The 22,204-nt window shown below is 44.1% G+C and overlaps 1 protein-coding gene across 4 annotated transcripts in view; it reads left to right on the forward strand.

The window, feature by feature from the left end:
- Positions 1–22,204, forward strand: part of PPARD (peroxisome proliferator activated receptor delta) — a 78,818-nt gene that overhangs the window by 41,671 nt on the left and 14,943 nt on the right. For all 4 annotated transcript variants that reach the window (XM_054980722.1, XM_054980725.1, XM_054980723.1 and 1 more), the window contains 3 exons: positions 7,668–7,904; positions 10,353–10,504; positions 12,054–12,192. In XM_054980722.1, the coding sequence (XP_054836697.1) occupies positions 7,772–7,904; positions 10,353–10,504; positions 12,054–12,192 (424 nt within the window). In that variant the 5' untranslated portion in view covers positions 7,668–7,771. The remainder of the gene's footprint in view (positions 1–7,667; positions 7,905–10,352; positions 10,505–12,053; positions 12,193–22,204) is intronic.

Here is a 22,204-nt window from a genome sequence, read left to right on the forward strand (position 1 = left end):
GCTGTCCTGCAATCGCTTTTTGCATAAGAAGCAGACCCTCCTCCAAGGTAAGCAGCTTGCTAGTCTCCCATGTGGGACTGCACAGAAGACGGACAATGAAAACAGAGTTTCGCTTACCGTAACTGCTGTTCATTGACGTCTTCTGTGCAGGCACACATACCCTCCCTCCTGCCTCGCTATGCTTCCTCCAGTTGTCAAAATTTTTTCTGGGGGTCAGCGGCACAGGAGAAACTGGAGGGTGGGGGGGCGCCCACCGGATGCGATATTGGCGGGAAGGGCCACGCAGGCGCACTATCCGGTTGGGCGCCCCCTAGTGGATGTTTAGCTAAAGAAAAAAGATCCGGTCGGCAGGCCTGCGCATGCGCAGTCCCATGTGTGCCTGCACAGAAGATGTCAATGAACAGCAGTTACGGTAAGCGAAACTCTGTTTTCTCTTTCCCAACTTCCTTGCTGTTTTAACACTATATCATAGGAGCAGGAAGTGATGGAAAAGCCAGTTTAGCCCTGCTGTTAAAAACAGCCCAGACTGACTCTGCAGATTGAAGCCCTGTCACACACTGTTCAGTGCATGAAGGGCATTGGCTGAATTCTTATGCAATGGATAGCTTGCCGCTGAGATATCGAAGGAGTTGGAACATAAGAGTATGATGCAAAGTAAAAGGTCTTGTGCTCTGTGGTAAGCTGAGTTTCTCTAGGGCATATTATGTGAAGAGAGGTTTTCTTTTTCCTCATCTGACAATATGGTGACATGTTTGGTATTGGTTGTCATCTTTGAGAAATCCTGTTTTTGTAACTTAGTTTCTCAGTTAGGAGGTTTCTAGGAAGGAATTCAGTTATTATCAGGTGCAAAAGATGGCATACTTTGGTACAGACACTTTTATCCTATTACCTGGGTTCAGTGCTACCAAGTCATTTTGTATGTCCAGAATAACAGCAACTAGCTGTTTGGGTGTTCTCCATTTCAAGTCTTTGAACGTAGCAGCACTAATGTAAATGTTCTTAGGAGGCAGAAATTATGCAGGGCTCTTTAAAACAGTGGACAAAAGGATAATAGGATCTGTTACTGGAAGCTGATACTCTGCAAGTTTAGACTAGAAAGAAGGTACAATTCTTTGACAGGGAAACTAATAGTGACTGAAGTGTAAGTTTTAATAAATTTTCATCAACTTGATATTGCCAGATAACTTGGGGTTGATTACTCCATTGTTCCATTTTCATTTGACAACTTTACTCTCTCTCCCCCCCCTTCTTCTTCTTCTTTTTTTTTTTGCTTCTTCTGTGGCCTCCATACTAGGCTTGATAAATTCCTGCACATGAGTGTTTTGTCTTAAAATGTAGATACTACCCGAACCATTTAATCTTATTGCAGTTAAGTTTGATATGCATATTGTATTTTTCAGTGAGTCAACAGAGGTGTTTTCTACATGCACACTTACACTGGGTTTTCTGGATATTTGATCCATGAGGATCAGGTCTACTTTGGGCCACTACAATTCCACACTTGAGGGAGTCAAACTGAAGGGGTGTCTTTTCTGCGCAATAAAAATGTCCCATTTCTGCTGCAGGCTTTCAGGGGAATACATCGGTTTAGTCGGTCAATTGGCTGCGGACATACCTGTTTTGTCAGTTGATGGGCTGAAGAAATTTGCCTGTTTTTTTTTTTTTTTTTGCCTAAAGGACCAAGGTTGCAACACTGTTTAATTTAAAAAAACACCAAAAAAAGAATGGACTGAAAAGTACCGGAAACTCAAGGGGTAAACTTAAAAATATCATGTGGGATTCAGGGCTCTCTGCTGAGTTTTTGTGTTAGCTATATTGCTGAGGTTTTTCCCCCAGACGTTGCCAGTTTTTTATTATTATTATTAAGGAACTAACCCTACTATGTTGCTGTTTAAAAATTTTCTGGGGAAAAACTGTATTGGTTGCTGTTCATCCAGTCAGGATGCAGGGGGATGAAGGGGAGAGTGAAAGGCAGGGCCAGGGCAAGGCATCACACTGAAGAACGCATTCTGCACTTCAAAAAAAGCCCCAGTTTGACTTTGCTAGAAAATAAACATCGAGGTATGTGCGCAGGGAGAAAAGCCAGAGAAACGCCAGGAAAAGATCGATTCTGCGGCCAATGTAGCCTTTCTCCCCTGAAGAATGCAAAAAAATCTGGGAAGCAATTTGGAGATTGAATCATGCATGCAGAACTCTGGAGAAAAATCAGTGCAGTATGGACCAGACCCAATGAAAAAATCCTGTGCAGAAAAGGTCCTGTGTTGGGGGGAAAGTGACAATTTGCAAATCTGTCAGGTTCTCAGGGGACAAAATAGCCTTTTAGCTGCATTGATTAATGTATGATATACTAAAGTATATCTGAAGGTGTATTGTTTTTGGTAGCTAGGTGAAGAATGGATAGCACTACTGTTCTGCAGTCATTCCACTGGCTACCTATCAGTTACCAGGCTCAATTCAAAGTATTGGTTATCACATACAAAGCTCTTCTGAGCAACCTCTTTGGTTACCCTTCTTCTATGGGGTTGTTCTCTCCCCCTACCCCTTTGTCTTCTTTGGCACAGTTTTCAGATTTCAGCCTTCTTGTTTCTTGATCAAAGTACAAAGCTCCAAATGATAGTTAAAAAATGTATATCAAATGTGTGCTAGGATGAAGCATCAAGATCTGTATATTGTACTATATTTCTTGATATTTGTTCCCTATTTGTGTTTGACTATATAATTTATTGCTGTGTGTTTTGTACAAGGAATGCAAAAGCCCCAAATGGGCAGGGTGAGTCTTGAAAAAGTGAAGACAGTAACAGGAATGCACTCTCTATCTTATTCCTATTGTTCCTTGTGGCTGGGTGAAGCTCAACATCAGTTTAGAGTGATTGGAAAATATTCAGAATAAATTATCTTGGCAGAAAAAGGGGAAATTGGTTACAACATGTTGAATAAAAATAGACACACAACTTTAAATTATGCCTGGAGACATACAACATTTTTATAGTGGCGTGATCTCTGCTGATCCTGGAGAAGTTGTCATTTAGCGAATAGTGAGTCAGACTGCTTCTTGCCCAGCCCACTGTATGCTTTAGTTTGATTTCTTTGCCTTGCATCAAGTACACTGTACACTTTCCGGAGCCAGCTCAAGATGTGGAGGGTAAGGCAACAGAAAATAAAAGACATCAGGTGGAATAAAAAAGGCCACAACTTTACTGAATACAGCTTTAAAGAGCATTGGCACCTCATGGGGCTTGGATCCAAGCATCGGCTGACCTGCCTGCCAGCCGCTGACCCCATATCCCCTCAGCTCACCAGCGGATGAGGTGCATGACCCACTCAGAGCATGAGGACAGCTTGTTCAGGACCCGGACGACCACCTGGTTGTCCTTGAGCTACTCCTGCCAGAGTAGCTCAAGTAACTGGTTGTCTTTGAGCTACTCCTACCTGATGTGATAGTGGGAGGGCGAAGGTCCTAGCTGTCACCCTGGCAAACTTTCATGAAGAAAGCCTGGCCCCGGGCAACCACTCTTCAAGCAAAATTAAGGTGCCCAAGTAGGACCTGCAGCTCCCTCAGTATGCACTTACAGTGGGACAGGGTGTGGTGGATCAGCGCACAGACATACTGGAGCTTGTTGGAGGGGAGGCATGAACACCCAGCCACCGAGTCCAACTTGATTCCCAGATAGGTCAGGTGAGAATATGGGTCTTTCATCTCCTGGGCCAAGGGGATCCCCAGCTTGCTGGCCAGCACCTGAAAGGCAGCCAGACGGTTGACACAGGCAGCTCTGTCTACTGGGACAACTATGAGAAAATTGTCCAGGTAATGGGTTATGTGCAGACACCTCACATGGTCCTTTGTTACCCATTCAATAAATGTGCTAAAGGCTTTGAAAGTTGCACAGGCCATGGTGCAGACCATGGGCATTGCCTTGTCCATGTACCAGCAGCTCCCACATTTAAAGCTCAGAAAGTAGAGATACTCTGGGTGCACTGGGAGCAATTGAAGGGCCAACTGCATGTTGCATTTTGCCAAAAGGGCCCCAATGCCTCAGGATCTGATGAGGCAGACTGCCTGATCAAACAGTGCATGGCAAGGGCAGGGGCTGAAGCAGCTGTCACAGCTGTGGTCAAATTGGCACCTGGGCCAACAGCACCTCCCCTGGTTATACTCCCAACATACACGGTTGCTCTGCTCCTGCCTTCCAGCCTTCTCCCCCAAGGGGGAGGGTCAGCCTTACCCTTGCTGTGGACCCACTAGCCTCAACCAAAGTTTATGATTGATGAGGTCCCAACGTGTTCTCGCATTATGAAACACCCATTTATGGAAGGTCTCATCATAGTCAATTGCTACAATGTCACCAGTGAGGGCCTGGGCACAGAGCACATTGGATAGTTGGTGAGACAAATGCCAGCCCTGCTCCAGGTATGCCGCTTGCACCACCCCCATGAATATGTGCATCTCTCCATCCAATTGGTGAATGTGTGTTCTGTCTTCTGCACTTTGCCCTTTTTCCTGTCCCTTTTGAATGGGAGGGCACTCCCTCCAATCTCAGCCTCTAGGTGAAGCAGGGAGAAGATGAACACATAGTATTCATCCAGGATCCTATTGTGGACCTTATGGGCCTGGTGGATCCCTCGAGGGGGGTTCCTCATCATTGGTATACACAGCAGGGGGTCGACTGAGTACCTCTCCCTCCTCAGCTGCCCCAACCGCCCCAGGACTGGTGCCACCCGTACCCCTGGCCAACTACCACCAGATAGCCCAGGGTGACAAGCTGGGAGCACATGCAGCCATGCCCCAGCAGTCTCCCTGCTCCCCCTCCTTGGACTAGGACTCACCAGAGGATCCAGCGCTGTCATTGTGGCATGAGGATCTTTGGGGTTGTGGGATCTGTGACACTGTCTTTGCAGGTCTTGCAGTCTGCTCCAGGCTCCTGGAGCCACTGCTGAAGGGGGACTGGGCATGTTAGTGCCTCGTCATGCCTGGCCCCCTGGCGGCCTTGCTTGCCACATAGGAGGGGGCCTTAACAGGTTCCTGGACCACAGCCTCCACTATGGCAATAAACCTAGAGGCACCCAGCTGTTCAACACATTTATTGAGCTATTCAAGGGCCTTGAACATCCCTTGCAGTGTGCAGCTGCCCCACTCCATACCCATGCATCCCTGGGCAGGCTGAGCCCGCTGCACCACCCTCCAATCTTGCCCTGAGCTGGAGCCATGGAGAGGATGAGGAGTGCCCCTGCCCATTATAGGGGCCTCTGCTACCTTATTGGCTGGCTGCACCAAGGCTTTGGCCCCTTTTGGGGAGAAAAAGAGGGGGGTGCTGCTGCAAAATGACAAAGCTTGCAGGGTTGGCAGTGCCCCTAGGACTGCGAAAGTGAGCCGCCACCACAAAGTGGCAAAGCCTGCAGGGCCAGGAGCACCTTCAAGATGGCACCTGGCTGCTGGGACCACCACCACTGCAAAGCAGCAAATCCTACAGGGCCAGGATTCCCTTACAATGATGCTGTGCCAAGAAAAGGGGGGCCGCTGCCAGGGAGCCGCTGCCAAGGACGCCGATCAAAGGCAATTGCACCTGCAGGCTTGGCCAACTCCATGTTTAAACCCCACCTGCAGACCTGAGCGAAGCCTGCCTTTGCCAGGTCCACTGGACAGGGACCCTCCCCCTGCCTGGTATGGCCAGGCCATCATTAATTGGCCAGCTAATTTTACATTTATGCAGAGTAATGTTTGAAGATAACAAGTTGATGTCAGGCAGTTCAAAGTTTCCAATAGTCAGATGACAGCACATTACCCACATAGCTTTCTGCTACTCTCTCTCAGGCTGTTTCCACATTGAGGTTTATCTCCACTTGGTTTCCAAACTACAGCAAGTTTGTGAAACATCCATGGGACAACATCCTCTAGTCATCCAGTTTCCAGCCTTTCCCCCTCTTCAATACATTCTTCCTTAAGCTGAGTATGGTATGACCTTTGTGGAAAGAATGCTGTTCAAGTATGTTTGCAAACTGTCTGGGTGGGAAGATGTGCATTTTAGAAGGCGCTGTCCATGTCACCACGATTTTCTTTGCCTAAGCCTGCCCCTTAACAGCCAGTGGGAATTATTCTATGGGGTTTCGCAGGGCACAGTCTTATATGTCATGTTATTCAACTTCTATGTAAAGCATTTAGGAGAGCTCGTTTGCAGCTATAGAACTGGTTGCTATCAATATGCGGGTGACAACAACTCTGTTTCTCTTTATCCAAATCACTGAAGGATGCAGTAGCATTCTGCCTAACAGCTATCCAAAGTTTGAAAGTTAAAAAAATGAAACTGAACCTAGACAAGATAGAAGTGATGCTCATTGGGAAGGCAGATATCTTGAAAGGCATTGTACTTCTAACTATTTATGGGGTTCGATTGACCCTTGCTGACTCAGTTAAGAGCCTTGGGTTATACTGGATCCATCACTACTGCTAGAAAAGTAAGTTAAGACAGCTGCAAAAAGTTCTTTCTATAACCTCAGTCTAGCCTGGGAGATGCCCCCTACCTCAACGCAGCCGATACGGTAGCATCAAGACTTGACTGTAATGCACTGTACATAAGTCCTCCCCTAAGTTAATTTGGAGACTCCAGTTGGTTCACGCTGCAGCTTGGTTATTATTGGAATCTAGAAGAAGAATGAATATTACTCCCAATCTGCAGTCACTCCACTGGCTACCTATCAGCTACCAGGCTGAGTTCAAGGTATTGGCTATCACATACAAAGCTCTTCACTGCATTGGTCCAGCATATCTACAGGAATGCCTCTCTCCCTGTGTTCCATCACAGCAGTTTCACTCATCTGAACAGGCTGTTCTGGGGGAGCCACCTTACACATGAGCAAAATCAACAGCTGCTTGTGCATGTACATTCTCTGTGATGGCATCCACCTTAAGGAACGGCCTACCTGCAGAGGTCAGGAAAGCTTTTGCTCTCCTGGCTTTCTGCAAATGATGCAAATGATGTATTGGATTTCTATGGATTTTAAGTATTTGCTAATTTGTATTTATATACTCTATACATTGTTTATTGAAATGTCCTTGCCATTATATTAACATACACTGTAATCCACCTTGAGTCTCAGTGAGAAAGGCGGACTATAAACAAATAAATACTCCCCATCTGAGGGCCTAACGTTACACTGACCGTTTATTAACCCTATCCTTGAATTTCTCTGAATTTGCAGTTTTCATTTAAAGCATTCTGAGAATTAGTAGATCTTGGCAATAGATTGTTATAACATTCTTGCACTAGAGTTCAATAGCAATTACTTGGGATTTTTTAAAACTTGAAAATTCCCTTTGGTGATGTGGCAGGGAAAATGGTGGCTGGAAGGTGTGTGAAAACTCCTGTGTGGCTGCTCAGTTGCCACTGCAAATGGCTCTGCATTTATGGTGGCAATGATATGGAAGCAGAAAATCTTTGTCATGTGGACGCAGCCTTAGCTGATCTTGCTTCTTCTCTTAACTGTGAAAAGCTAAATATCACAATTGGAATACATTTACACTGAATACAGAGCTTGGGATTTCCCTGGCACAGGATGTATCAAGTCCTGTGTACATAATAGTTTAACTGACCTTGTAAAAGAAACTCTATAGCACAATCTGGTTCTGTTGTTATTGTCAACACCTTTTAACATTTCCTTCTCTTTCCTTAAAGGCTAGCAGGAACAGCCTGATAGAGGCCCATTTCCAGACAGACGTGGATGATGCCAGAGCTATGACAGGGGCTGCAACCTTGGCACTGAAGGGTGGTGATCAGTTATGGAACAGCCAAAGGAGGAAATACCTGAGGTCAGGGAAGAGGAGGAGGAAGAGGAAGAGGTTCTGACAGCAGTAAGTGGAGCCACAGACCCAAATGGTGGACCAGATTCAGCACCTTCTATTAGCTACACAGGTAGGTCAGAAAGAGAGAGAGAAGCTCCTCAACTTGACCAAATGGCAATTAGGGAAAGCAATAAAAAGTTTCTGCATCTTCATAATTCATGTTCACTGATGCTGTTCAGTGTCATGGTACTGAGCAACTACAAGATGTACTATATCTTTTTGATTGTTTTCTGTACTAGAATTTAAGGAAAAGTCAGTAATACTGACTTTTCCTTAAATTCCATATAACATACAATTCCGTACAACAGATTAAACTTAAAACCACTTATACAATTTTATAATGTAAAATGAACAAACTAACAATGAAATCACCAAATAAATGGATGACCTGTTACACTCTGTAACACCTAATCACATTTAATGCAACTACCTTGTTAGCTGCATATTTGTCCCTCTCTGCAAGAAGATAGCAAAGTTTCACAGCCCCCGTCATCTTTGTCTGGAAGAGACATATGGTGGACGATACAATAGATAATGGACAAGGACGTCTATCCCCTGAAGGCCACAAATACAACTATTTACAGGGGACTTTACATACCTTCCCTACAGATAAGCAGATCATGCAGATGACATGAATTGGGAGTGCAGAGCCTTCTTCAAAGGGAAGTCAGATGGTTCAGATCAGTATGTTGCAATCTCATCACCTGATTTTTAGAATACAATGCCGCAGAATCTTATATTGACATAGTCGTGATCTTTCTGAACAACTAAGTTCTTTAATCTGGAGTCTTTGCAGCAGTAAAACTGTTGTCCTTCAACTCCACCAGGGTTAACCCACGTGCAACTACTAGTGCAGTAATTTTGTGTTTGGCTAAGATATAAATATTATTGGTCAACTACTCCAAAAAAGAGTATTTAGGTAACATGCATTGTTGTTGTCATTTAGCCAATAAATAGCACCCATTTGAAACTTAAGGCAAAGGGAGCCAACCTCAGTTCTCAACACAGAAGTAGGGATGGAGTAAGATAAACAGATCTAAAAATTTTGTCTATTGACATCTGGCAATCTCCATGATTCAACAGCATGAATTATTAGTCCAAGTACTTTTGGCTTGAAAAATCTTTTCAACTGAAAATGCTATGGTACTTTCTTTAGATCTTGCAAAGTTTATAATAACATTTGTAGTTTTAAGAGTCTGCTGACCTGCTAACTCTTAATAGGTTTTCCAACAGTGTTTCTCATGGAGCTGTATGTTAGGGTATTTAAATGATTTAACCTTTTTATATCAATGTTTATCAGGTAGCCATTATCAAAAACAATTTTGATTGCAGAGTTTCCTGTAAAAGCCTTGAGCAGCTAACACATTCCTACCAAAATAGTTGAAACTAGCCATGTCACCTACTTAGAAAAGAACCTTCACTAAAGTTGATGTAAAGTATGGCTTTCATCTGACCTCTTATGTCTGTGCATATTGCTGCTCACATCTCAAACCAGTGCTTTAGCTGTCTTTTTCTACTTCTTACATGCTCTTTCTTTTGCTCTCTACTCTACTCATGTTCCTCTATCAGTTGAATATATTTTTGCTTCCTGAGCCCCCCTTTCCCTGTATTATCATTCCCACCTTTCATATACTTCCTTATATCTGAAACAGCTGATCCCACTGTCAAGGACTAGGACTGATACAAAGCATTAAAAAACCAACCAATCAAAAAACCTGAAATGATTATAAATCATGCTGTTGACCAAGCTTTTATATGCTGTCTTTTTGTTGTATTTTAGTTGCGTTTCCCCATGTATCATGTATGTTATTTTCCAATGTATAATTACTTTTATGGCTTTTAAAATTTTGCCTTGTGCCACTTTGAAATTTTGAAAAGCAGTTGATAAATCATGTAAGTAAATAAAGAAGAAATTTAGCATCAGGATTTCAACAAATGATAAAAAAATGAAAAAACCAATATGATAAGGAAAAATGATTCAAGCCATACTTCTGAACCTAAAGTTTTAATCATTTTTTAGCTGCAGAATGCCTTGCTATAAATTGTTGTTCCAATTCATTTTTAGCCCAGTGGGGAAATTAGTCTTCCTCTGAAGTATCAGGTTTGTCACTTTCGTGCCTTATGCCATAGCCTTGGGGTTAGTCACTTAAACTTCCTATGCAGTTTGGAAAATCTGAAACAGTCCCATTGAAACAACAGATTCCCTGAACTGGGGAGGTGAAACTAACTAGTCCTTGTTCCTTGCCTGAATTGGTTATAAATGCCAGAACAAGGGAACAACATACATCAGACCAATTGAATTATCTGATCCATTTTTAATAGCAATATTATAATCAGTGATGCAAGTTGTGGACTGAAACCAACATTTCTAAAAACAAAAACAAAAACCAGCAAGTGCAAGCTGGTTGTATTTGTGTGCAAAAAGAAAGAAGAGGTTCTGCTCTTGAATTCCCGTGTGCCTGTCTGCTTACTATTGCAACACAGAACTGTAATGGAATTCCATTTTGTTTCCCTGTAGATCTTTCTCAGAGTTCTTCTCCGTCTCTGTCAGACCAACTCCAGATGGGCTGTGATGAAGCAACGTCAGGAAGTCTAAACGTGGAGTGCAGGGTCTGTGGTGACAAAGCATCAGGGTTTCACTACGGAGTGCATGCATGCGAGGGTTGCAAGGTATGGGCAGCATAAAACATACACGTTCTGTAAAGCCAGATAGTAGGTCTTAGGGCTTTAGTGAATAAATGGTTGGGGCAGGGGAGAGCAGAATTCTTTTATCTTTAGGCCAAACTACACCCAATATTGTTAGAGCCACGGTTTATTTTCCTGACTTACTATTCCAATCCTTAGTATTCTCCACCTTCCCAAATGCTATTTTCTCAATCTAAACTATCTTCCTCCCAGTTGCTGTTTTTGGAAAGGAGACAGTCATGGTATATAGGTGACTTCCCCTGTGGAACAAACAGCAGCTGCAAGAGAGGAAGAAACTTAATTTAGGCAAGTTGTACATGCTCGGAGGATAGGAATTGTTGTGCTGCTTATCTGGTTAAACTGGCAGGCCCCACCCCACCCCCCTCTGAAGCTGCCTTCAGTAAAAACTGATCAGGAGATCAATTGTGGGCTTCCTGGTGTATCATGTAGTTTGGCTTTTAGGGTAAAGATTAGAGGTTGTGTCTGTTACAACTGGAATAAAGGCCTAAGAGGGATCTGTATTCTGGCAACTCTCTAAGTCACTATTTTTAAGGTATTCAGGGGACATGAGTTATATAACAACAACAACAACATTCCATTTATATACCGCCCTTCAGGACAACTTAATGCCCACTCAGAGTGGTTTACAAAGTATGTTATCATTATCCCCACAACAAAACACCCTGTGAGGTGGGTGGGGCTGAGAGAGCTCCAGAGAGCCATGACTAGCCCAAGGTCACCCATCTGGCTTCAAGTGGAGGAGTGGGGAATCAAACCCAGCTCTTCAGATTAGAGTCCCACACTCTTAACCACTACACCAAACTGGCTCTCGCATGAAGCGTACAGGTAGTAACGATGAGCTTTGACTCTCAAAAGCTCATACTCCAGAAATCTAGTTAGTCTTTAAGGTGCTATTAGATCCTAATCTTGCTCTTACGTTAGCAATGTGTTAGCATACTAACACAACTACTCCTCTCGAGTAAGCAGCACAGGAATTTTGTGCCGCAAATACATTTTCCAACTGCACAACTCCTGTACACTGTCATAGTTCTGCTGTAAATCTCTTGAGTTCTCAGTGAAATATGAGATTAGTTTGAGTGGACATCCTTGGCTGGCATATGCCACAGGGTATCAAAGAACATATTCTGCCCCCAGTTGTTTGGATGGTTGTAGCTGGATGTGGTCACAAAATTCCATCCTCCACCACAAATGCTGAAGGAACAGCATTACTTGGTGTTGAAGTGATGCCAAAATGCTTCAGGGCCAAATAAATACACTGCTGAAGAGGGGCAGAAGGAATGGAAGCTAGAGTCTTTAAGTTCACGTCCCTCTGCTGGCCACTTGTGACATTACAAGACCTCAGTTTCTTATTTTGTTTCCTGATATAGGACAAACATTTTTGAGTTTCCCTTCTCCCTCTGACATCTTCTCTCAGTCTCTTGTGAAACACAGAATCTCCTGTTATGGCTCCACTGAGCCATCTTGCGTGTTTGCTTTTTTCCTCGGTTTCATCATTCTGCTTGCTCACCCACAGGGCTTCTTTCGTCGAACAATCCGCATGAAGCTGGAGTATGAGAAATGTGAACGAAGCTGCAAGATTCAGAAGAAGAACCGGAACAAGTGCCAGTACTGCCGCTTTCAGAAATGCCTTTCGCTGGGCATGTCGCATAATGGTGAGGCCCCTGTCGTGTACCTCTGGGTGAAGGATGGAGCTGGAAAGGGACAAATGGAACTATATACGCACTATAGGCAACATGCTCAACAGCAGCTGGGGATTTTATTAAATGTCTGATTTGGGGATGTCATAAATTTTTAGATGTGTTGGTCTGAATTCAGTGGCACCTTAGAGACCAACAAGATTTTCTGCATAATGGGCTTTTGAGAGTCAGAGCTCTCTTTAGATCCCTTCTGAAGGGAGCTCTGACTCTCAAAAGCTCATAGCCTCAAAATCTTGTGGGTCTCTGGGGTGTTGTAAAAGTACTTGACCATCACCATTCTGATTCCTGAGCAATTCCTGAAAAAGCAACCTATATAACAATGTCTTGGGCTTGCCAAAATATCAGTTTTGTTTTGGCATGCTAATACTGTGATAGTTTTTCCACAAAAAAAATAAAAATTTAATTGCAGTTACAAGCACCTGCTTGTATAGTATAGGTTCAAGACAGCCTACTTTCAAGCAAAGACAAACATTATTAACTGTATAAAACTCCATTAAACACAGAATGAAGGTGTTGGATACATCACTTTTTTGTATTGCCTTCTTTTCATGAAACTTGAATAGTCACCTATGGCACCTAGGGTCTTCTTTTCTAATGTGGTGAGTGGTAGTTGCACCCTAAACATATTATGTGAAGGAGTAAAAGAGGTGTTCTAAATCTTGTCCACAGATGCTGTTGCAAACCTTTTTCTTTTATGAATCATATACATAAGACTAGAGTTTAAGACTGAGTTTAAGACTGACTGATTCTTTGAATCTGAAGATGTAAATGACATTCTGCCACATTTCCTGTACATTGTACTGGATCCCAGAACAGCTAAGGGGTACTTGTTGGTTTTACTAAATTTCTTATGGCATGGGTATTTTGTAGTACAGGAGATTTTTTAAAAGGTTATCTGAATATGGAATTATTTCGTTCAGGGTTTTTCAGCTTCTGGATACAGAGAAGTACAAAATATCAGTAATACACATGTATACATACAAAAAGATAGCCAGACTCTTGTAGGAACTATTATTATATCCTAACTTCCATTGCAGAACTCAAGGCAGCTTATATAGAATTCCCAGGAAATCTCCCATTCACGCATTGAGCAGACCCCAGATCTGTTTAGCTACAGTAACTTTGCTGAATTATTAGAAATGAATTGCACTGAAACAACATTTCAAATGTCTGACTCTTTATTTTGAACTAAATTATATTACACTTCATAATTAAGCCCCAATTTACTACAAATCAGTATTGTATTTCTACAGTCTTTTCCACGGCAGCTTTTTGCAAAGCAACATATATTCTAGCTGATAATACCAACATGTGTACCTGATGCTGCAGTTCAGCATTCATTTGCCAGGTGCAGCAGACCGTGTTCAGTAAGGTTTCTGGCACAGGACTCCGATCAGTTACTGGCTGGAGTTCTCCATTCATCCTTGTCCAAATCCAGACTTGTCATAACAGGAATGTTGCCATTGACAATCTTCCAAGCAATGCACTGCAAATATACACACAAAGTACTTAACATTTCAGATTTGCAGAGATGTCAAAGCTGTCAGGTAACTCATGCCAAACAAAGCACTCATTCTATCACATTCAGTTGAAGTGTGTACTGAGATGATAATCTTGCATGCTCCTTTGCCTGTAGATCCTTGTGTGGGTTTAATATTGGTTGTTTTTCACTGTATGAGGCAGACTGTATTAATGTTGGTTTGAGAAAAATATCAACAGAATTAAGAGAGCCATGATATGTTATGTGTGTTATGTCTTCTGCAAGTTTTAAGTAGTTGGGTCTGCACTGATGTATGTACTTTGCCTTGCTAACAGTTCCCTAGTATGTCTAGGAAATGTAGCTTGTTTTGTTGTTGGAAAGAAGAGACACTTTGGATTCGGTTTCGTTTTCTCAGCCATGTCGGACGCTCCTCTCGCTGGCTCGAGAGGAAGCGGCCGAGCACCCTGTCCGGGCGGCTGATCTGCGAAGATTAGCCCCCAAAACTCCCAGTGAGGGAGGCTGGGTCCGGGACGCTGCGGGAAGAGCCCCCCGGAATCAATGCGGGGGGTTAATTGCCCGTTTGTCCCTACGGAGGCCGGCGGACGTGCGCGGCGCCTCGAGTGCTGCCGGGCCATGAGAAACGGCAAAGAGCAGAACTAGGCGAGAGCCTACAAGCAAGCGAATTCCTTCTGTTATTACAAGCGCACGTGAAGGAGAGGTGAGATCTGAAGCTAAGAAGGCTCACTCTTCCCCTTTGCTGAGTTCCAAAATTTGGTTGGCGGCCCCCCCCCCCAAAATGGCAACAAAAAAACAAAGTCCTGCCCTTGGCAAGTCAGTTTCGGCTGCCTTAAAGGGAGAATCGCTGGAGGAAATAATACGGAGGGCGGTTGGTGAAGCTATAAAACCCTTTGTTGACAAGCTGAATGAAACAGATCAAAGGGTGGGCTTAATTGAGAGCGAAGTGAAAACCATCAAGGAAGCAGCGGGGGGGGCAGAGAAGTCTGCTCGGGAAAGTGCGTCACTCGTGAAGGCTACGAATAAAGAGCTTAAACTGGTGGAGAATCAGTTGATCGGGCTACAAGTGGAACGAACACAGACAATTTTGCGCCTCCAGAATGTGAAAGAGGAGGAAAACGAGGATTTATGGGGTCTTGTCTCGGAACTATTGGCGACACCCGCGAGGGCAACTAAAGAAGAAGTAAAAAGCGCCATTTTGGAAGCCCGTCGGGCTACCTCAAAATATGCAATGAAGCGTCAGTTGCCGCGCGAGATCATCATCAATTTTTCATCTAAGAGGATCCGGGACACTATCCTATACAATTCATACAATGCGGATTTGGACTTCTTGGGCAACAAAATTAAGATATTGAAAGACGTCCCATTTCTAGTTCGGAAAAGACGTTTTAAGTATAAAAAGTTCGCAGCTCTTCTGAGAGAACGGGGAATAAAGTACAAATGGTTATTCCCGGAAGGAATCTGGTTCAGCCATAAAGATCAAGCCTTTAAGATATTATCAGAAGATCAACTAAGGGATTTTGAGGACAGGAACCCAGAATTCCAGTGCACCAAACAAGACGAAAAGGAGAAGTCTGAGGGGGAGGGGGAAGAAACGAGCACTGCGGCTGCAGTTGCTCAGAGAGAATTGCGTCCGGGACCCAGGAGGGGAAGAAAAATTTAACTTGAAATTAAATTGTAACTTGCATTTAGTAAGGTCAACCACTCCATCAATATAATATAAAGCTTTAACTTTTGAATAATGGCAGTATGAAGGAAAAACAGAAATGTAGTGTTTAGTGTTTGTAGGGCACCTTCCCCTTTTTTCCACCCCTCCCTCCCTTTTTTTTTCCTCTCTTTTTTCCCATCCCTTGTGTTATTGTAGTCTTTTGTAGTTACTGTTTTGTAGGGTATGTATGTATGTAGTAGTTGTATGTTAGATATTGAAAAATAAAAAATTTAAAAGGAAAGAAGAGACACGTTGCTTGGAGGGAATGGGGAATTCTTAGGAATTGTTACTGTCACTGATTACTGTTTTGTGTACTATAGATCTTTTGTATTGGAAGTTCCATGTTAATCAAATCACAGTTTCTAAGTCTTGATGTTGTCAGCAGGGTCTGTCCTGTTGAAACATACTTTACCTCTATACTTTTATTGGAGGTGACAGCCTAGAATTAGTATGAAACAGCTGCCAAGCACTTGTTTTATTATCAAAGGACCAATATCTGAAGTGGAAGGACAAAAATTCATAGCTCTGATCATTCTATAGCTGCTTGAGTGAGGTGAAAATTTTCTGTAGCAAGGCCTTATAGCCTCTTGTTGTTGTTGTTGTTGTTGTTGTTAGCTTTTGGGAAATCAACTGGGAGATATTAAATTATTGTAATATTTGGTCTTCCCACTTGACTAGAGTCCCCTCCCTCCAATTATTTCTTCATTTTCTCTTGCCAGTGATGAGCGCTGTAAAGGCGTGTTTGGTAGGAAACATTAGGGCCGTTTCTAGATGGCTTACCTTCTGCCGCTCCATGCCGCAATGTCGCGGCTCGTGCCAGGGAAAACGTGAAATATCGTGTTTTCTCGCGCGAGTTTTGCGCAACGTCACACAAAACTCGCGCGATATTTTGCGTTCGCCCCAGGACGAGCTGAATTAGTATGAAACAGCTGCCAAGCACTTGTTTTATTATCAAAGGTCCAATATCTGAAGTGGAAGGACAAAAATTCATATCTCTGATCATTCTATAGCTGCTTGGGTGAGGTGAAAATTTTCTGTAGCAAGGCCTTATAGCCTCTTGTTGTTGTTGTTGTTGTTGTTGTTGTTGTTGTTGTTGTTGTTAGCTTTTGGGAAATCAACTGGGAGATATTAAATTATTGTAATATTTGGTCTTCCCACTTGACTAGAGTCCCCTCCCTCCAATTATTTCTTCATTTTCTCTTGCCAGTGATGAGCGCTGTAAAGGCATGTTTGGTAGGAAACATTAGGGCCGTTTCTAGATGGCTTACCTTCTGCTGCTCCATGCCGCAACGTTGCGGCTCGTGCCGGGGAAAACGTGAAATATCGTGCTTTCTCGCGCGAGTTTTGCGCAATGTCACACAAAACTCGCACGATATTTTGCGTTCGCCCCAGGACGAGCTGCGATGTTGCGGCATGGAACGGCAGAAGGTAAGCCATCTGGAAACGGCCTAGGTTGGATCCCATGATCCATCATCAAAAGACCCTGATTGTCACAGATATTTTCTGCCTTTCTTTCCCCACAGCAGTCCTTTCCAAGCCTGAGAAAGTTTATTTGTAGGATTGTAGAACCCATATGGTCTAATAGCCGTGCAGATCAGGATGTTGCAGTGGGTATGAGAAAGGGATGAAATCAGCCTTTCTGTTTGTGCTGTCAATGTAGATGACAATGTAATAGGTCAGTGCTATCTGAACACATGTGAAAAAGATGTTCCATAACCAAGGTGCCACTACAGTAAAGGCCTTGTCTTGCATAGCCATCCATCTTATTTCAGATAACAGAGGTGCACGAAGCAGAGTTGTTATGTGCAGCTAGGTTGCCCTATCTTTACCATTTTAAACCCTTTAAGAAAAACCCTATTGGACAAAAACATTCTTTTTCCAACAGTAGCTTGCTGGGTGCTTCTGAAAAACTCAAACTCAGGGCATGAAATCATCCCTCCATCATTGCTTGCCCTCAGCATCTCATTTTAAGAGAGAAACTGTCTGTTCATAATCGTGTCTTCTGTGTAGTCCCTTAGGGGCTGCTAATAAAGGACCACAGCGCCCAAAATGGGCCTCTTTGGTACCTCCGATTTCGGCTCCAAGCACTGACAATACGAACCAGTCAGTTCCTAAAGATTCTGGCCCATCTCAGTCTTCATCTGAGCCAAGCTGAAATTGAGACATATTGAAAAGTGTCTGACTCCTAAACCACAAAAGAAAAAGCGGTTCTCAGCTTTGTTTCCATCCGCTTTGGTGGCATCTAGCCCATTTGTGGTTCTGAGAACTCCCTTGTCAACTGCTAGGCACCAATGGGCTTCGATTCCTGCTGTTTTAGATGGCGAGATTCCATATCTCTTAGATGTAGGAGCAGCTTTATCTGCTACCACCATTTCCAGCGCGACCTGCACAGAAGGAAGTGGCTTCCTCCGCTCCAACCAACATAGAGAGTTGTCTTGAGGTCATTAGAAGTCAAAGATGCCCATGGGTTCCATAGCCTTATGAGTCTTCTTACCATTACTACGCCTGTGGCATGGAAAGGTCTCCAGGTCTCTACCCTCTGCCTCACTACTACCTGCATGATGACTACTACCCTACAGAACCTTGCCCTTCAGTCAAGAAGACAAGGCCACCCTCGATTCCTCCAGTGGTTCCTGAAGACACCAGGTATGTGGAACCAACACTTGATTCACCAACGCATCCTGACGATGACTCCAGTTCCGGTTCTGACATGGCATCTGAGCCATCCCCTCCCGACTATATTACAGAGGACTCTGCTGTGTCTCCCACTGAAGACCTTTGCCTCTACTCTGAGCAGTTGCTCAGAATGGCAAGGTCATTGGAAATTGAAGTGACTTGTTTGGCTCCAACGTTGTCAGATCCAGTCTTCAAGGTTCTCTACTCCCAGGCAACGGGCCAGGTGGCCACCATGCAGGGGATGTTACATTTTACAAAGGAGGTTTGGTCAATTCCGTCATCCACGCCAGCGACCTCAAAAAAATAAGATAACATCTATTAAGACCAAGCAAGACAGGGCTGGGTTCCTATTCAATCACTCTCCTGCAAATTCCATCCCCTGCAAAGCAGAGGTCTTCCACGGGGTGCTGGTCATTCTGCCCCCACAGATAAAGAGAGCAGGAAGCTTGATATTTTAGGGAGAAAGGTTTATGCCTTATCAGCCCTAAATTTCCATATTGGCAATTATGAGGCCATTATGGCCAGGTACCAGTTGTTTGTTTGGGACAAGATCGGTTCTTACTTAAGTCTCATCCCTTATGAGAAACAGCGTCTCACAAAGATATTCTAGGGAGAAGCCCATCAGCTCTCTAAACAACACATTCTTACTGTGCGGCACATTGGGGATTGCTCTGCACAAGTTATGGCTTCAGCCATTGTAATTCAGAGGCATGCATGGCTTAGAACCACTGCATTAGCTTCACACCATAAACTAAGTGTTGAGGATCTACCCTTTGAGGGAAATGATCTTTTCTCGTCAACCACTGACGATGCCCTCAAGAAAATAAAAGATGATAAGGTGACTGCTAGATCCCTTGGCATTACCCTGGTCATACCTTACAAATACTAGTTCCCTCCTAAACCTTATCCTCATTACAACCCCAGATACAATTGGTTTCCATCTCAACCCACCCAACATTTCCCTCGGGACCAGAAACATGCTGCTTCCACGGTTCCATCCAACCAACTTTGATGGAGCTATTACTGTCATAAGACAAAGGACAGTTCCAGTTCCCCCAGAGAGCAGTCGGGCTCCACCAGATTTTTTGACACCAAGACATCTTTCCCCCTCCCTGTCAGTCAATACCTGCCCCTACCTGCATGGGTACTGTCAATAGTTTGGGAAGATTACTCCTTAGAGTTCAAATCAGTTCCTCCAAACGTTCCTCCCCAAACGAACCTTTCCCAGCCTCAAGCACTTCTGGTGAAGGAAATACAGAGCCTGTTCTGAAATAAGCAATAGAACTGGTTCCATGTTCCGGTTCCTAGGGAGTTTAGTCCCACTATTTCATGGTGGACAAGAAGTCAGGGAGCTCACACACCATTTTAGATCTCCGTTTGTAAACAAGTTTATCATTCCCAGAAAATTCAGAATGTTGTCATTGAAATATGTTTTACCCCTATTAGACAACCATTGTTGGTTTGTTACTGTAGATTTGAAGGGCGCTTGTTACAGAAAATTTCTCCATTTCCAATGTGGTTTCAAAAGATACCAATACAAAGTCCTTCCTTTCGGCTTTTTCTCTGCCCCTCAGGCAGTAGTGGTCGGCCACCTTAGGGAGAAGGATTGCACCGTATTTCCTTATCTGGACGACTGGCTTATCGTGGGTCAGTCCAGAGAGTCAGACTCTCATCACACCTTGTTAGTACTGTCAACCCTCTAGCAATTGGGTCTGAGGGTTAATTTGGAGAAGTCTTCCCTGATTCCATAACAGAGGGTAACATTTGTGGGAGCAGCGTTGGATTCCACACTAGCTCGAGTTTTTCCCACCAAAGAAAGAATAACTTGGTTCTGAGTCACTCTGAACAAGGTGCACTCTTTCAGGCACCAGAGCACAAGAGAAATACAAAAATGGGTAGGTTTTATGGCCTCTCTAACACTGATCATACCATTTGCCAGACTTTGGCTCCGGCTGTTGCAAAATTGGTTTGTCAGGGTATTTCATCCTCACTACAAGAACCTCACTAGTTCTTGTGTCCGAGGATTATCCACAGATCCCTGTCATGGTGGAACGATGAACAGAACCTAATGGTAGGGACCCTGTTCAGTTTCAGTCCCATCCACCTCTCCATCTTTACATACGCCTCCCTGTTGGATTGGGGGGCTTACTCCAGAGACAATCAGGTGAAGGGCCTCTGGTCCCAATACGAGTCCAAGTTACACATCAGTCTTCTAGAGCTAAGGGCTATACAGTTTAAGCAGGGGAGCACAGTCTCTCTGTCCCTCTCCCAAGAGTCCTTCCTGATTTGAGAATGGGCTGTCCAGAATTGGGTTTCTATCACAGCCATCCATATTGCTGGGGAAGACAACACTGGCAGATGGCCTGAGTCGGTCTAAGGACCTCAATTACGAATGGACCATCCATATGGATTTCCTTCAACCCTTATTCCTACAGTGGGCGTTTCCCACCATAAACCTCTTTGCTACTTCACTCAACAAGAGGTGTCACCAATACTGCTCTCAAGCAGGCAAGGGAAAGTTGTCCCTAGGAGACACTTTTCAAATATCTTAGTCAGGCAGTCTACTTTATGCCTTCCCTCTTCTCCCTCTCATGACTTTGACACTCAGCAAAATGATGAGGGAGAGGATATTAGCGATTGTAATAATCCCTTACTGGTCAAGACAGGCTTGGTTCTCCACCTTGTCCAGAGTGTCACAGGGAAGAACATGCCGGTTTCCACTGTCACCAACCCTTCTTCAGGACAACGTGGTTCTTCACCACAATTTAGAAACACTGAAGCTGACAGCTTGGTTTGTATCCCCTCTGAAGTAGAATTCTCTTTCCCGGTCAGGAACATACTTTCACAGGCCAAAAAACCTTCCACCTGAAAGTCATACTCTGGTAAATGGAAACATTCTCCCTTTGGGCTTTTGAACAGGGCTTAGCCCCTTCTTCAGCACCCTTGCCATCTATCATAGACTATCTGGTCCTGTAAAAGAACCAAGGACTCTATAACTCCTCTGTGAAGGCCTATCTGGTGGCCATCTTGGCCTATCATAAGGGGGTGAAGGGTAGGTCCCTCTTCTCTCAACCTGAATGCAAATCCTTCCTTAAAGGGTTGGCTAATGTTTACCTTCCAGTGTCCAAACCTACTCCTCAGTGGAGCCTGTCTTTGGGTTTAGCACTCACATGCATAAGCCTTTTGAGCCTCTAGCTACCTGTCCTCTCAAATTTCTAACAGCTAGAACAGCCTTCTTAGCGCCCATAACATCAGCTTGGAGGAGGAGTGAACTGCAAGCCCTGAGGAACGATCCACCTTTCCTCAGAATGTTTGCAGACAAAGTGGTTCTCCATTCCAGCCTCCAGTCCCTTCCCAAGGTAGTCTCTGCTTTCCGCCTCAACCAAGACATTACTCTGCCAGTATTTTTTCCTTCACCCTCTACAGAGGCCAACAGACTCCTGCACACACTAGATGTCAACAGTGCACTGTGTTTTCACCTGGACAGGACTGTTGCCTTCAGAAAGGACCCTAACCTATTTGTTTCCTTCAAGGGATTTAAAAAAAGGACAGAAGGTTACTGCTCAAACAATCTCCAACTGGTGGGTGTGGCTCATTAAAGGAGTATTATAAGCAATCCAAACAACCTTGCCCTTTGAACATCAGGGCGCGTTCTACAAGGGCCCAATCTACCTCATCAGTGTTTAGCTTGGGCATTCCACTCATGGACTTATGCAAAGCAGCCACCTGGTTGACGCCATCTGCCTTTATTAGACATTATGCAATTGACGTAGACTCCAGAAGGGATGCTGCAGTCAGCAAAGCAGTCCTAAAGAGTCTGTTTTGATGAAGAGCAACGTGCCTACCTCCTGGGTAAGGTAGCTCACTACTCTCCCATGTGGGACTGCACAAAAGACATGACGATGAAAACAAGGTTGCACTTACCTGTAACTGTTGTTCATTGAGTGTTCTTCTGTGCAGGCATGCATCCCTCCCTCCTTTCCCCGCCATGTGCTCTTTAGTGTGCTAATTTTCCTTCTTCACCAGCGGCTTAGTGAACTGAGGGAGGGATCTGCTCGCCCCACCTTTTACAGCCATGCCTACTCAAA

This window comes from Eublepharis macularius, chromosome 5, assembly GCF_028583425.1.
Source record: "Eublepharis macularius isolate TG4126 chromosome 5, MPM_Emac_v1.0, whole genome shotgun sequence".
Taxonomy (NCBI): Eukaryota; Metazoa; Chordata; class Lepidosauria; order Squamata; family Eublepharidae; genus Eublepharis; species Eublepharis macularius.